This window comes from Haliaeetus albicilla, chromosome 1, assembly GCF_947461875.1.
Source record: "Haliaeetus albicilla chromosome 1, bHalAlb1.1, whole genome shotgun sequence".
NCBI lineage: Eukaryota > Metazoa > Chordata > Aves > Accipitriformes > Accipitridae > Haliaeetus > Haliaeetus albicilla.
Genome location: NC_091483.1, coordinates 29,636,052 through 29,650,816, shown reverse-complemented (window position 1 = coordinate 29,650,816; position 14,765 = coordinate 29,636,052). Strand labels below are relative to the sequence as shown.

General features: G+C 44.1%; 1 protein-coding gene across 3 annotated transcripts in view; it reads right to left on the bottom strand.

The window, feature by feature from the left end:
* Positions 1-7,133: 7,133 nt before the first annotated feature.
* Positions 7,134-14,765, bottom strand: part of EMCN (endomucin) — a 56,969-nt gene continuing 49,337 nt past the window's right edge. For 2 of the 3 annotated variants that reach the window (XM_069783847.1, XM_069783839.1), the window contains exon 11: positions 10,149-13,438. In XM_069783847.1, coding sequence (XP_069639948.1) covers positions 13,272-13,438 — 167 coding nt within the window. In that variant the 3' untranslated portion in view covers positions 10,149-13,271. The other variant, XM_009929152.2, reaches the window with a different exon arrangement.

Here is a 14,765-nt window from a genome sequence, read left to right as displayed (position 1 = left end):
TTGCAATGCAGCTGAATCCTGATGATCGTGTTCCTGAAACTGGCACAGTAAACCAGCTGGTTAGGTGCCCTCATTTAATGGGAAAAAAAAAAAAAAAAGAAGAAAAAAGTCTGGAATATTTTTAATCAAATATTTCTGGATCTAGAAGTCACCTTCATTCTGCAATCTACGGCAAGCCTCTGAAAGCTGCAGTTTCTCAGACAATTTTCTTGCAAGTGCAAGAAAACAAAGATCTTTCTCTCCTCTTTCCAAATCACACCTCTTTCTTGCAATGGTATCTGTCCTTCTATCCCTTAGAGAGGGCTATGATATTATCAGATCACCTGATATTGTTCAAGAAAATATACAGAGCCATTTGCTTTAATTTTAGTCTACCAGAGGATGCTTGGGTACATAAATATACATCCATTTGCCTCAAGGACACAGCAACCCCATTGACTTTTTTGATGTCAGGTTTTCTCCTCCTTATACTTTGGGTTTAATTTATGACCTGTGTGGGGATGGGAAACTGAGCCTCTAGACAAAGCGTCACCACACCTGACCCAGTCCTGCTGTGTCGAGATAGCCCGTGGTGAGCAAAGCCACCCAGAGAAAGGCAGGGCTGTGTTTTCCAGCCTACAAATGGCAAGGGAATGACTTCAGTGCAAGTTCCTGCATCCTCCAAACAGTATACGGCGCACACCCCACCAACAGCACAATCCCCAAACAGCTCACACTGTCGGTGAACTGTAGGCACAGGAAAATTGTTTCTGTGAAACTTTGAAAGCTCAGACCAGAGATACGGCATATTTGCACCATTCATTCATCAAAAGCCATCCCTTACCTTTGCTGCCAAGACCCCAAGCAGGAGACTGAACCCCTCCGGGCCTGCCCGGCTCCTGTGTCTGCTGCTCCTTCCACATCACTCCACCCTGGGGAGAGAAATCCACCACCTTCGCCGTGTAGTGCTCCTGCACATGCTACTGCTTCAGGACAGCAAAGTTGCAAAGAACTGCTAAAACGCTTTTAAAAAAAAGTTTAAAAAATTACGAGGTTTGAGAAACCGTTTGAAGGGGGCAAGCGTGATTCCAGATCGCATCTTTTACAGGTTTCGAGGCTGGGCACAGCAAGCAGAGAGTCAGGCTCCAAACTTCAACATTGAGTTTAAAATGGAGCTTTTAACTGTATTTTTCTTAGGTACAGAGCTCAACGGTGGCTGTGTGGAGAGGGCCAGGTGGTGCCCATCACAAATAGCTCTTCTCAGTACGCAGATGCTTTCATGGCTGCGCGAGGGCAGCGGGTGCAGCCCAGAGCCCCGCAGGTGCCTTCCGCCCTGTAACACCACGGATTTTCAGAAGATGGCAAAAGCAGACCGCCCGAGGCAGCAGCCGAAGGCAGCACCTCTCAAAAAGAGAAGAAACACTGGTAGAAGTTAGAAACAATTTTTCCCCTCGGCTGCGGTAGTTCCTCAGCGAGATGTGCCGTGGCTGCGCACCGGGGACTGAGATGTCCTCAGATACTGCCCAGACCCCCCGCCAGCTCAGCCTTCCTGCTCCTAAGCTAGCAGCCAAGCCTGGGCAACGGAGCGGGGACCTGAGCACACCGAGGTTTTTGGAGGATGGAAGATGCCCCAAAGCCTCCGTCCTTCGCAAACAGCAGCACTTATTGTCATGGGGGGAGGGTGCAAAGCAGCCCCAGCAATTAGAAACCTACCTGGAGGGAGGGAGGGAAGGCCGTGCATGGGGCCAAATTTCCCTGGTGATCACACAGTGGTGGCACCTGAAGGAAATGATGGGGGACACATGTGCCTCAGGGCCAGCTCCCCTGTGGTGTGAGCATCCCAGCATCTCCCCTAGCCCCTTGGCCAAGCATGGTATAGCACAAGAGCTTCCCATGGCTTGTAAAGCACCTGGCTTAATCAGCACCAAAGTGTGGCCTGGTTCACATCCAGGTCCCATTTTATCTCCATCTCCTGGAGGTCCAGGCCAGGGCCCTCACGCAGAGCGTTGAATAGAGATTAAATGACGTGGTGCAATAGGATTGTCATTGCTGTCTGTGTCTGCAATGAATGCCCATGGGTTTTGGGATGAGAGGGAGGGACCCGGGAAGGGTGTGGGAAGCAAGGCCGGCAAGTCTGGGGCACAGGAGCTGCCCTGGGCAGCCACGTGGGGTTTGTACCCGGGAGGTGCTTTCCCTCCCGATCCCACCTCTTTGCCCCACTGCTGTGAGCAGGAGCTCTGCTAAGCAGAACGGGGAGCATTTAGAGTTTTCTGTAGCTCGGTGTTGGGATTTGACCTGCAAGTCCAAGCAGGCCTGGCGCTCAGCACTCTCTGTGCAGAGCGGCTGCAGGTACCTGCTACCAGCTCCTCTCTGCCCTTTGCATCAGGTGTGTGCTTCACGGCCATAAGCCCTTAAACCCCAGGTGAAAACTCTCCCTCCAATTACTTTTTTGATAGTAGCAGCTCTTTGCTGAGCTCCATGGTACCAAGTCTTCCTTGGAAAGGTATGCATGGGGTTCATGAAAAGAGGACTTGAAGCATCCGAGTGTGATCAGACTGGCTGGCGTGGGGCACCTGCGTCCGCGTCCTGACTCGCAGCAAACAGCGCTTACTGTAATTTGGGGGCTGAAGGTCAGAGATGGTTTTGTCTCTCCCATGGGTTTTTCTTGGGGTGGATGCAAGCGGCAGAGTTCAGCTCTGGCCCTGAACTCCCCCCAGCTACGTGGGTTTCATTTGGCATGCTCTTCCTCACCCTTCCTCCCTCACTTCACCAGCTAAATTCAGACAAGGCGCTCGTATGCATAAAAGCTGTCAAAAGAATAACTTACAAGTACAGGAGCAAGAAAAGGCTTGAAGTGTAAAGCTGGCAGCCCCCGAAGAGCTGCGGGGACTATCCAATCCATCTGGTGCTCCTGGGTGCACAGCAAACAGGCTTTTGACTAGTTCGTAACCGTGGCACATGCGAAAGGCTCAATTATTGCTTCTTAGAAAAAACCAAATTATCTCCTGGAGTCGGAGACTGACAGCCACATAGTCTCTGCAGTGTTATGCACGGCTGAATTTTTGCCGGCTTATTCTCTGCTGTTCTGTACTGCCTGTAATTGCATTGCATTTTAATTGTTTAGCATCGTCAGAACTTCAGCCCCGGGGGCAGCGGAGGTGGTGAGAGCTCAACACATCAAATTACTACCCAAAGAGCAAGCAGAGAAAAAGCAGAGTGGGGAGGGAAGGAGGGAGACAAATAAGCCGTGTTCATTAGAAGAACAGCAACCCTGACCAGGGAAGTGTCCTACTGATGTAATAAGAAAGCTGAAAGTTGTTAGTAATAATAAAGAGCACAATAACACAGTTGCTTTTCTATCAGAAAGCACCACATCTGGAAAAAATTAACGCATCGTGGAAAGCAGAGATGAAAATCAGCAAAATGCTCTTTGCCCACATAGCTCTCTCTTCCCTCCCAGTTTTATTTAGTGGTTTTTTTTGTGGGGGTGAGTTCTGTAGTTGCACTGTTTAGTGCTGTTCCCTTGAGTGCTATGATGTGGCCCAAAAGCTGGCATCTCTGCTACAGAAACCCTGCCGTGCGAGGCAGCGAGGCACGCTTTCCCACAGGCAGGCTTGTGTTTAGTCCTTGGCCAGCCAGAGGTCCTGAGCACTGCTCCTCTCGCTACCCCAAAAGATGCTGCAGGTTCAAATCCCTAGGGCAGGTTTTGAAGGAAAGGGCCTTTCGCAGGCTGTCCCATGGCACAGGAACAATGGCAGTGGCGGGGCAGAGGCAGAAACCAAGGGAGTGGGATGGGTGCGACATGGTCCCCCACACTTGCACAGGTTGGGCAGAAAGTTTATCTTTTTTTCTCCTCTAGAAGGTCTGCCCGTGGGGACCAAAAGGGGTGGATGAAAAGGCTGGGTCATGTGCTGTTGATGAAAAAAATGAATTTTGCCGCCTGTGAGTGTCCTGAAGCACATCAGAGCCCATGCTGGGGCTGCCCTACTGAGGCACCGCAGTAGCTTTAACCTCAAATAATGGACTAAACTGTGCAAAGCCTGGAGCTGCCTAATACAGGTGATCCTTCCAGGGAACAGGTACAGCACAACACGGCAGCCACAATGTGACAGCAACAGGACAAAGGGTTACCTGTTGCTGCCTGAAAAATAGCCCCAGAGCTGCCCACCACAGTGTGGGGTCCCCACGTCCCAGCAGGACCTTCTTGGTGTCCCTTGCAGGCCACCAGCAGGCTGCTTGTGGGTCTTTCTCATGGCTACCTGCAAAGCCATGGGCAGGTAAGATCCTGGAATCATAGAATGGTTTGGGTTGGAAGGGACCTTTAAAGGTCATCTAGTCCAACCCTCAAGATGAAGGCAGACAGGCATGTCAACAGGCATAGATGGCACTTCCAGCAAAGAAGATGGTGGTGGTAGCAGAGAGGTTTCTGGCCCTGGCCCCGGTGCAGCCCAGTGGGGAAGTGCCTCTGACACAGCTCTTCACCCAGGGGAGCATGCAGGGTGGACACGAAGGAGCTGAGAAGATCCTTCAGCTGTCTGTGCTGAAAATTTTGAGGGTATTGGCATTTCACATCAGCTGCAGTCACCGGGGTTAATTAAAGCCCGTGTTTTATAGATTGCCCTCGGCCATAAACTGAAAAGCTGCCTCAATTGGGAATCAATAGAGTAATCTTTAAGCTCATTTATTTTATTAGATATAGAGTCCTAATTTGAAGAAATTGAGGAGCCATAATTAACGGTGCCAGAGAGGCCCTGAGATGTATATTTAAAGCTTCCCGAGGAGAGCACTTTGCTCGTAGGCACAATGTGCTGGAAGTGCCCGGCTCGCTGGAGCACTGCAGTGGGGCCAGGGGATGCTCCGGCAGGCGAGCCCCGGGGACTGCTCCAGCACCGCAGAAATCCAAGAGCAATTCAATAACCAGCATGCTGCGCTGCTCTCTCGCCCCCAAATGGAAGGGCAGGCTGCAAAGAGCAGCGTTGCCACCATGGGGCACAGCAGAAAAAACAGACCCTGGGGTCAGCAGAGGGCTGCTGGCAACTGAGGCATCCCAGCAATGCCGCAAACGCCCTCCCCATCCTGAGCCAGCGAGGCTTGTGTGCTTTATGCCCTTCTCCAAGTCTACTGCATGCCAGTGTGCGGTTAAATGGTTCACCCCTCTTCAGTGGGGTGGAGTCACTCTGAAACCACAAAAGCCTTTGGGGGTTTTGGAGGGTGAAGTATCCAGATGGTGCCACTGCTCTCCCTCGCAGGAGCCTCGCTGGCTGGCGGTACAGCTTTCCCACACTGAATAGAGGGCACCTGAGGAATATTTTTTATTTAGGCATCTTTCTGAGCACTGCCATAAGCAGAATAACAAACAAAAGACTGACCCCTTCATGAGCAGCTCACGAGGCCCTCAGCCAAACATGCAAAACTAAATATTTAAGTGCTAAGAAGACTAATAAGCTGCTCGTGGGATTTTTAAAAGCACCTAATGCCTACCTCTTCAGCCCTTACTTTTCAGAAATAATTATTTTCATTTTTCTATGCTGTTTTCTCATCTCCAGACCTTTTTCCTGTAAATAATGATCAAAATCTTTTTCTTTCTGGTATTTTTTCTCTTATATGAGTCAAATAAGTTGCTTGATACAGCATCTTAGAGTAGAAAGCCAACTGTCAATACATTGCACCACACTTTTTGTTGTTTGTTTGTTTTCTTTAGTGCTCACCTCTCTTCTTTGGGACTGGGTCCAAAATCCCAGTGTGCTGCAGTTGGTCACTCCCAAAATACTGCAAGTCTTCTACCTGAACAGGCTTAGGACTCTGGGAAGAGCTCAGGGAAAGTTTTCTATCCTTGAAGACAGTGACTGACTTTCCCAAGTTGAGCCTGAGAAGAACAGTGCTGAAAAAGCCTTTCTCCTGGCAAACCTGAGCCCCGCAGACTTTACTAACAGTGACTAACAATACTCCAAAGTCTTTGTCAGCCAATTATGTTCTGTAGTCTTGGGTTGTAACATGTAGATCAGAATCATATGCTTGACCTAAAAACTTGTTTAACTAGTAACTCATGAGCTGAACTTATTTGAAAGCAGATCCAGTTCAAACACATTTGTGTGGGCATGCTCCTTCCACACTGAAGTGGGTGTCATTCACTTCTGTAGCAAACTATGACACAGAAGCTGAAGAGGACTCAATTTAGGTGGGACTGTCCACAGAAGACTTTGTCAAACTTTAGTGGAAAGAGTTTTACAAATGTAGATCCATTTTCGTAGGCATCCTCATATAGTCAAACCTTGCATGTAAAGGACCAACTTCTACTTTGGGGATTTTTTTTGGCCATGCTAGTAACTAGAAAAACTCGAGTGGATCTTTTAGACATGTATTACACTAGAGCTGTTGAGCCAGACAATGGGAATTGATTTTTCATTTCTTTTTCATCTACCTGAGCCATTGCGTGTAAGTCTTCCTAAATAACTGAGTTCTCTCTGCAGTCAGTTCATCACCTCCCATTAAAGCCAATTCCAGCATCTCCAGCTTTGCAGAAGAGTGAGCCCTAAATATTCTTCTAAATCCTTTCCATGCTTTACAGATATCCTTCAAGCAAATCTGTCTTCTCTCCTTCATATAAACATCAGTTCCCTCCTGATCCTTCACAAGGATGGAAGTTCATACATTTCCCTTTACCACAAGCTCTGTCGCCTCAGGGGTTGAGAGGATCACAGGTTCTTCATTTCTGCTCTCCACTGAACCCATCTCTTTTGCTTCACACATACAGTCACACAAGCCAGTCACTTTGAGATACGTTTCCCAGCTTTCTGATGAGAGCTTGGTTGTCTGCCATGCCCCTTATCATGATAAGCCCAAACATCTTCCCCCGTTGTGGCGTTTTTCACTTTTCTAGTACCAAGATTTGCAGTGAGCCCTGCTCTCTCACATCAACTCTTGTAATGAGGAGGAGTTTTCTGTACTCCACTTGCCACCACTAGCATGCCTTCTGCAAGGTCTCATGCTCCCTCTGCCACCACCATGCCCAGAATATCTAAGGTCTGCCCTCTAGGCTCACCAAAGAGTTCAGGTCACTCTGTGCTATGGGAATGCAAAGTAATGAACAATAGTTGTACTAGGTATCAGTAATGGATTGCATTTCTGCAAAGAGAAAAAGAAGAGCCGCTTAATAAAGAGAATAACTTTTAATAGGCAGTTAAATTTTTTTTTCTTGACACACCATGGTAGTTTCTGAACAAATTTATCACAAACATATATATATTTCACAATCTTTCTCTGCTTTTTTCTACTGTACTTTCAATATGATGCAAAATGCTGCAAAATACTTTTTTTTTTTAAATCAACATGAAAATCCACAATGATTGCTTTTTTCATAGGAAACTTCAGCAATCAGGAATTTGAATAGCTGCAGGTGCCAACTAGCATATTGTACATGGCTTGACCTTTCCAAAGTAGGCATCCAAGACTCCTCTGCTCCTGAGCAACCCAAGTAATCCAGGAATACCTGAATGAACCACATAAGTTCAGCTGCAGGATGGAAGACCTTGTTGGTTCCCCACCTTTTACAGAGCTTCATCAAAAGTTTCCCTTGGTGTCCCTAAGACAGAGGATTATTAGACCCATCAAAGTGGAAATAAGAGCAATGGTCAAGCACAGGGAAATGAACACTTTCCAGCTTCGTGTATAAACATGAACTAACAAATCTGCTCAACCTCCTACCATACTGCTAGGTAAGTTTTATTATTCCAGAGAGGGAAATTGGAGAGAGAAGTTCCTCAAAAGCATTGTATCAATAGGTATCAAAACTTAGATCATTGTCCTGGCTCTTGGTCCTGCCAGTTGTCTTTTTTCCAATTGCCAATAAAACAATGGAGGTTCTTGGCATGCTACCAGAGTCAGTGGATTGAGACTGAGCAGATGCTCAACGTAATATAATTTTCAAACATTTATAGTTCTAGAAAAGCAGGATACATGCAGGTAGAAGCATTACTTGATATTTTTGAATTGCCAGCTCTGTACAAATTAAGAGAGTCTGTAATTAGCACTTGAAACACTCTAAACTTCCAGAGTTATTCAATAACCCACAGGAATCCCATGCATTACTCGGAACAGAGGGAAGAAGGTTGATCTGTAAAATTGCTTATCTTGCTGATCCCCACTGTGCGCCCCAGGCTATGTAGGAGACGTATTTATAGCACACAAAATGCAATTAGCCAAGGAACAGGTGAAAATAAACTATGTTGCCTGCTACATTACAAGAATCATATTCAGTAATTTACAGAACTTCAAAGAACCTCAGTGCAAGGTATATTCCCCCCTTCACAGAAAAAGCACACACTTTAGCATTTCACCCAGGCATCCCATGCTGTAAACTTTTATGACAAGCGAAATGTGTGCTACAGTGAGGAGTCTCATGGAAATCACTGAATTAATTTTCATAGTGGCAATTTGTGCAGTACTGTTTCAAGGGTCAGGCCCTGTTTGCATTTTGCTACATACAATTAAAAGAACCCTACCTACCATAAGTTCAGCAAAGTGTGCTAACATATTTCTCCCTGTATGTGCAGAAAACATTTTTAGCAACTACTATGCAAACATCACCTGATTTTTACATTCTCTTCAACCTTTTTGAATGTTTTCCTGTTTTTACTCTATGTGAAAATAATAAATACATATGATATACCAGTTATTAAGCCATCAAAAAATTACGTGTCATTCCAGAAGGAACAGGAGACACTTGAGATTTAGAAGTCAAGAGCTGGTCATTAATGCAAGTGTCCTGCTTGGTAAAAAGCTTCAGCTGCTCCACATTTCCTGCAAAACTGCAACTTTGGTGGGATGTTCCTGCATATTGTGATAAAACAGGCTGCTTCACATCTGAAACGACAACAGTATCTAAAGATTATTATTCCATGTAAGGTTGTTCAGGAGTGTAAGAGTAAGCTGAAATAGATGACATAGAGTAAATCCAACACAGGATACACAATAAGGAGTAAATCCATTGTCCAGGACATTGGCCTGCATCTGCACAAACAGAACCCCCTCTGGGTTTTCAGTAATGTAGGCAAAATTGCATTCTGCTGCTCTAATTCAAGGGACAAAGAAGGTTATTTTGTCCTTAGTGTTGGCATCAGGAAAGCTCAGTTTGTACGTCCTGAGGGAAATGAGAATAGGCCAAAAATATCAAAGATGTTTTGCAAAAGGGTCTCTCCACATTTCTGGTCAACCAGATCTCTCTCAGTGGAGGGCAATGGGACCTATTCTAGAGGGGCTTCATCCTACAATGATGGTGGAAGGCTGGGCTTCATCTTGGCCCAACATAGCTGCCTCTGTCCGGTCCATCCCACATATGCTGTGACATCTAGTTCCTCAGGCCAACCTTCTCTATCTCCCTACACTACCCTGGTCACACAGGGCCCTTCCCACAGCCGACCCCTTTCCCGCAGCTGCTTCCTTCTCCCACCCTCAGCAAAGAACCCCACTTCCCCACAAATGAGAGAAGCAATTCCATGGGAATCGGAGATTGCGCTGCCTGAGAAAGCTTCGTACATGAAGAAAAATGCAGCACCCTCCTCACAAATGGTGGGTTTCAGGGGTGCTCTGATGGTCTCTGCCCTTGCACACATAAAAGTACAACACCTGCCAGTTGTGCATGTTAGCCACGAAGGATTTCAAGCCATAATAAACCACCTCAATGAAAGCGCTTCCTTTTGCATGATGTGGAATGGACACAGATTTTTCACGAAACCAATGGAGCTGAACACTTCTGGGTACCAAGTTCCTTTTTATATAGGTAACTACCTTTAAAAATCTCTTATTACAAACAGGAAATGCTGAACAGTTAAAGCCAAATGCTATGCCCATAAAGGTCTACCTCTGTGAGGTGACAGCTTTTTCAGTCCCTCGGTTTGCCTGGGACTCTGTTCGTGATGGTGTCCTCAAGCTGAGCTTTGTTTAAGCCATTTCTCCTTGAGGCTGCTGCCAACTGAAGTCATTGCTCTTTCTGGTTTGCATTTTTAACCCTTTTGTTTAGGCACAATACTGAGACTAAAAAGTATTACTGAGACTAACAAACGCTAATGTTACAGGACGTAAGACAAAAGCAATAAACTTACATATTTATTGCTGAGGTGTAAAGAGTTGCCGAGTTTTATTCTTCCCCTGAGATGAGTGCTCTCCTAAGAAACAGAAAATATATTTGCATCAGTTAAACATGCAAAGACAAAAGGACAAATGAGTCTAGCAAGAACACATCACCGACCACTATACAAACTAGCCAGTCTCCTTGTCAGATTTACTTAACCAGCAAAAATTGTCCACACAACAGATTTTTACTACTTTCTCCACATTTTATAGATTATTTCCCCTATGTTTTGCTCTCAAATGGTGGGTTACTACCACAAAGTATTTCCAAGGCAATTCTCAAGGGGTTAGAAAAGGCGTAAGACTTTAATTAATTTGTAACTATGATTAGAACATGAAATTATAAAAAGAAAAAGATACAACTATAAAATTAATTTTTGACGATATCACTGACAGCAGCTCAGTTCCTCCAAAGCAGGAAAATGAGCATATAATAACTTCAGTCAGGGATTACAGACCTCACTCCTCCTTCCCTGGAGAAGCGGAGCCGCTGCCAGCAGGTATAGGCAGACAAATAAGCCTCCAGATGAGGACGTGTTTATAGTTGTCCTATTTCCAAATGCATGTCCCAGGAATGGCAGTGAGATTTCTTTGTGTCAGAGATTCGTACACGGAGGTGAAAAGGGAATGGTATCCCCAGACTAGGCAGAGCCCCATGTAAACAGGCGTGAAGGTGGGGAAACCCAAACGCATCCAGGAAACTGCCTCCTGCCTCTCTGCTCACCTGTGGGAGACAATTTAATGTCTGAACCACACACAAAAGGCAAGAAAGGGAAAAGTTGTATTACATTCAAGTAAAAGTGAGTATGTATTAAAAAGCTTGCATATGATCTACAGCCTGGGGTTGAAAATTGTAATACATATTAGGATTATAACAAATTAACTGATTAGGCATTTAAATAATTAGAAGTTAAATTAAATAGTTGCACTCCTGAAGAAAACAGAAAAGACTCTTCAATGGTTTTCAGATAGCTTTTCCTGGCAGCAAAAAGTGCTCTTTAATTTAGTGCAGCCTTTTGGAGATGAGTAGAAAGCTTGGTATCTAATAGGGTTCAATGAGAAATCATTCAACAATAATGTGCTGGAATGCTGTTCGCTTCCCAAGTGTTCAATTTTGGATAAAATTATTTCAAAACCATTATAAGTTGTTGCTAAGTTAGAGAACTTCAGAACTTCTGATGACGTTATATTTCATTTAAAAAGGCCTTCAGCAACTTCTTCAATAATTCATAATATAATTTTTTAAAGAAAAGGCAAGCACAAGTTTCTGGTAGAAAAAAATGAAACATTTCAACAAGATTTATACATTTTTTGGTAGGTGAAAAGTTTTTGTGAGATAAAAATCTTGTTTTGAAAAGCAAAAATAAAGTGAACCAGTGCAAATATTGTATAGTTTTGTACTAACAAAGGAATGAGATTTTCAAGAAATCTCATTTCTTTTTAAATTTATTTTTATTTCTTTCTTCCTTTATTATTTCTTCCTTCTGCATGTCTTTACCTTCCTTGTTCAATATACAGAAATACAAGATTTAATAAGGCATGAAAGGGGGAAATTGGCACGATTGTTTAAAAAAGGCGTAGGAGAATTTCATTGAGAAATATATTACCATGGAGAAGATAATATTCAATAGTTGTAATAAATATCAATACTTTGTTATCAGTTCCACTCTCAGCTGGTTGCTCTGCCTACGCTAGAAATTAGGCAGACTTACACGGAAGACTGATACTTTGCACCACAGGAAAATAACATGTCTAAGGAGAGGCTCCAGAGCCAGCATAGCTCCCTGGATAACTTCCCATTGATGTCAATAGGCTTTGGATCAGAGTATGAAATTGGTGAGGCAGTGCTGGCTGCAGGAGGCAGACTGGTTGAGTGGTACCTGTCGACAGCAGTGGTCGGGACAGGAGAGGTGAATTTGCCTTACTGCAGACCCTGACACTGCAGCACTGACTGATAGACACTCACATGCCCTATCTAGATTTCCTGGTGCTATACACATAAATCCCTTGAAAGAGTGAACTGCCACAAACTATTGCTGGGGTCAACATCCTGCCATAATATCAGCGATTGCCCGATGAGGGTTCGACACAGGCAGGAATGCTCTGCATTGCTTTGCCACTGGACTCCCAAGAAAGCAGGAGCCTGCAAGAATTCTGAAAGAAAACCAAGTTACCTCTACTCCATGGTTGCAAATGTGTCTGAAGATATTTGCATTATAGGGTCTGCAATCATTAGTGGCAACTAACAATTCAGTGATGAAGAGAGAATGATGATATACTGGAGAAGAAATGGTCACACAGATGCTCTCTGTTCAAGAGTAATAAGGGTAACACATGGGTTTAGATACAGGGCTACAGTGCGCCTTGAGACTGCACAGAGAGGTGTCTAGAACAGTTTTGGAGTGTAATGGCTTAGCAGTTTGATGTTGTGCTAAATATCCAGCTGCAACACAAAGAGCAAATTAGGAAGAACATTCAGGTTAGTTGCAAGTGGGAAGACATTTTTATTGATCTCAGAATAGCCGTAACTGACAGAAACAAATTCCAAGACTGCAAAAAACCAAACTTGCCCCCAAACCATTACCCACTAAAAACAATGGATAAGACCTTGCTTCCCATAAGGGAAATGAAAAACAAATACTTGTGTTTAGTATTTCATTAGAACAGATGACATTTTAATCTACTGAAGAAATTATTTCACACTGAACTGTGTTTGCAGATGGAAAAAGTACGCAGAGCAGTGGCGGTGCTCAACCTGTCTAGATAGATTACCTGCATGCTTTGAAGGCTCTCCTCAAGAGAGAAAGGGTATAGTTATGCAAAATATACCAACAAGAGCAAAACTGTTGGACAACATGATCAGTGAAAAATGGGCTTTTGTTGATAATGGATTATGCATTTAGGGGAGGATGACAGACAAGCTCTAGTGTTGTACACTAGGAGTTGGAAGGTATCAAGAGAGACTTGAGCCATCAGCTTCTCACAATATAGTTATATAGCATCTTGCATAAAGGTATTGGTTGATCCAATTTGATAGGTACTATGGCAATAATTTTCTGATAACAGGTTGAAAATTCAGTGCACATTTGTCTACTTTGATAAGTAAATAAGTGAACTGCAGAAAGGGGGAGACGAAGGGAACTGGAAGAAAGTATTTGGTGCAGTTAACAAAGCGCTGTCAACTGCAGAGTTGCAAGTGCAACGTGACCCCCTTTACCTGTGGTCCTGCCTTGTGACACCTCTCCTGATGGAGGAGGAGTTGTGGGCTCAGATAGATTGGCAGAGGGCAGTGAGAAGCCAACCTCATATATATCACGCACTTCTACAAAAACTGAAAGAAATGATGCACAGTTTGAGAAAGAGGCCTTAGGCAGAATATTTGGAAAATGAAATCAGATTGATACTGACATGGAAGTTTTAGCTGACAAGCAAACCCTTCCATTAAAACCTTTTTTCTCCCTCTCATCCTCCAATGTTGCACCTGTTTGTTGATTTTTGTCTGAAATTGGATTGTAAACACAAAGACATAGGCACCATGAAGTCTCTAAACATTACTGTCATATAATATAGACAGATCTGTAGTTAAACTAACTTATTGTTGCAGGAGGCTGTTGGTGCCACAGAGGATAAGACAAATTCATGGAAGTAAAAGCCACTGAGAACTATGAAGCACCAAAGATACAACCTCTAATTCAAGACGTCTCCAAGCCACAGACTGCTGAAAGGCTATGGTGGAGGACATATTACTGGACTCCTTCCCTGTTTGCTATCCTTCCCTTCACATCTCATGCTAGCCACCCTCAGTGACAGGATTTGGGGCTACATAGATCCAGGATCTGAGCAGGTACAGCTGGCTCAGATCATAGCTTCTTAGCTTCAATATTAAAAGAGAAGGTGCTCTAGCAACTACCGTAATACAGCACTGGTCTTTCATATGCACAGCCTCCCATGTGGCACCCCTCAAACACTTCTGCTGGAGCCCTGATTGCCGATTCACCCAAGCAAATTAGCAGTCTAGGCACTGGGCCCAATCCAATACACACTGCATACATCCTCCTCTAAAATGTGGTCATGCTTCAAAGGGATGAGGATAAGAAAGATGTAATAGGAAAAATTTTGTATTCATAACTCTTGATCCTTCAACATATTTGTTTTAAGTGCATGGGAAGTAGACTGAGTACACAGATACTGAGGGCTCTGCAAAGTTAAATGTTTAACCAGGAAAGTAATAGCACTTCAGTGAAAACACAAGGTTTTCTTCCTAATTAAAATTTCACTTGTGCAGCATTTGATTTGATTTTTCACTGTCACAAATATACTAATTTCTGACTATCAATGTTGCATCCTGATGCCAGTATATGAGCACATAATCAGCTGAAATTACAGATTGTATAAAATCACTTTTGAAACACTGAAACAAACATTTCTTTGTCTCACCTCTATGAAAGGCTATTGTATTAATCTCACTGTAATTTCCTCCCCCCCTCCATTTGATTCAGAATCTGAATATATTATTCAGAATACACATACACTGCAGAACATGATATAAAAGACAGTTAACAGGTTGTATCACCATGAATACAGAAAGTCTTTGACCTGGGCAAAGCCCTCTTCGATGTTATTGCAAAAGCTGGACAAAAAAGGGTACAAAAAATAGT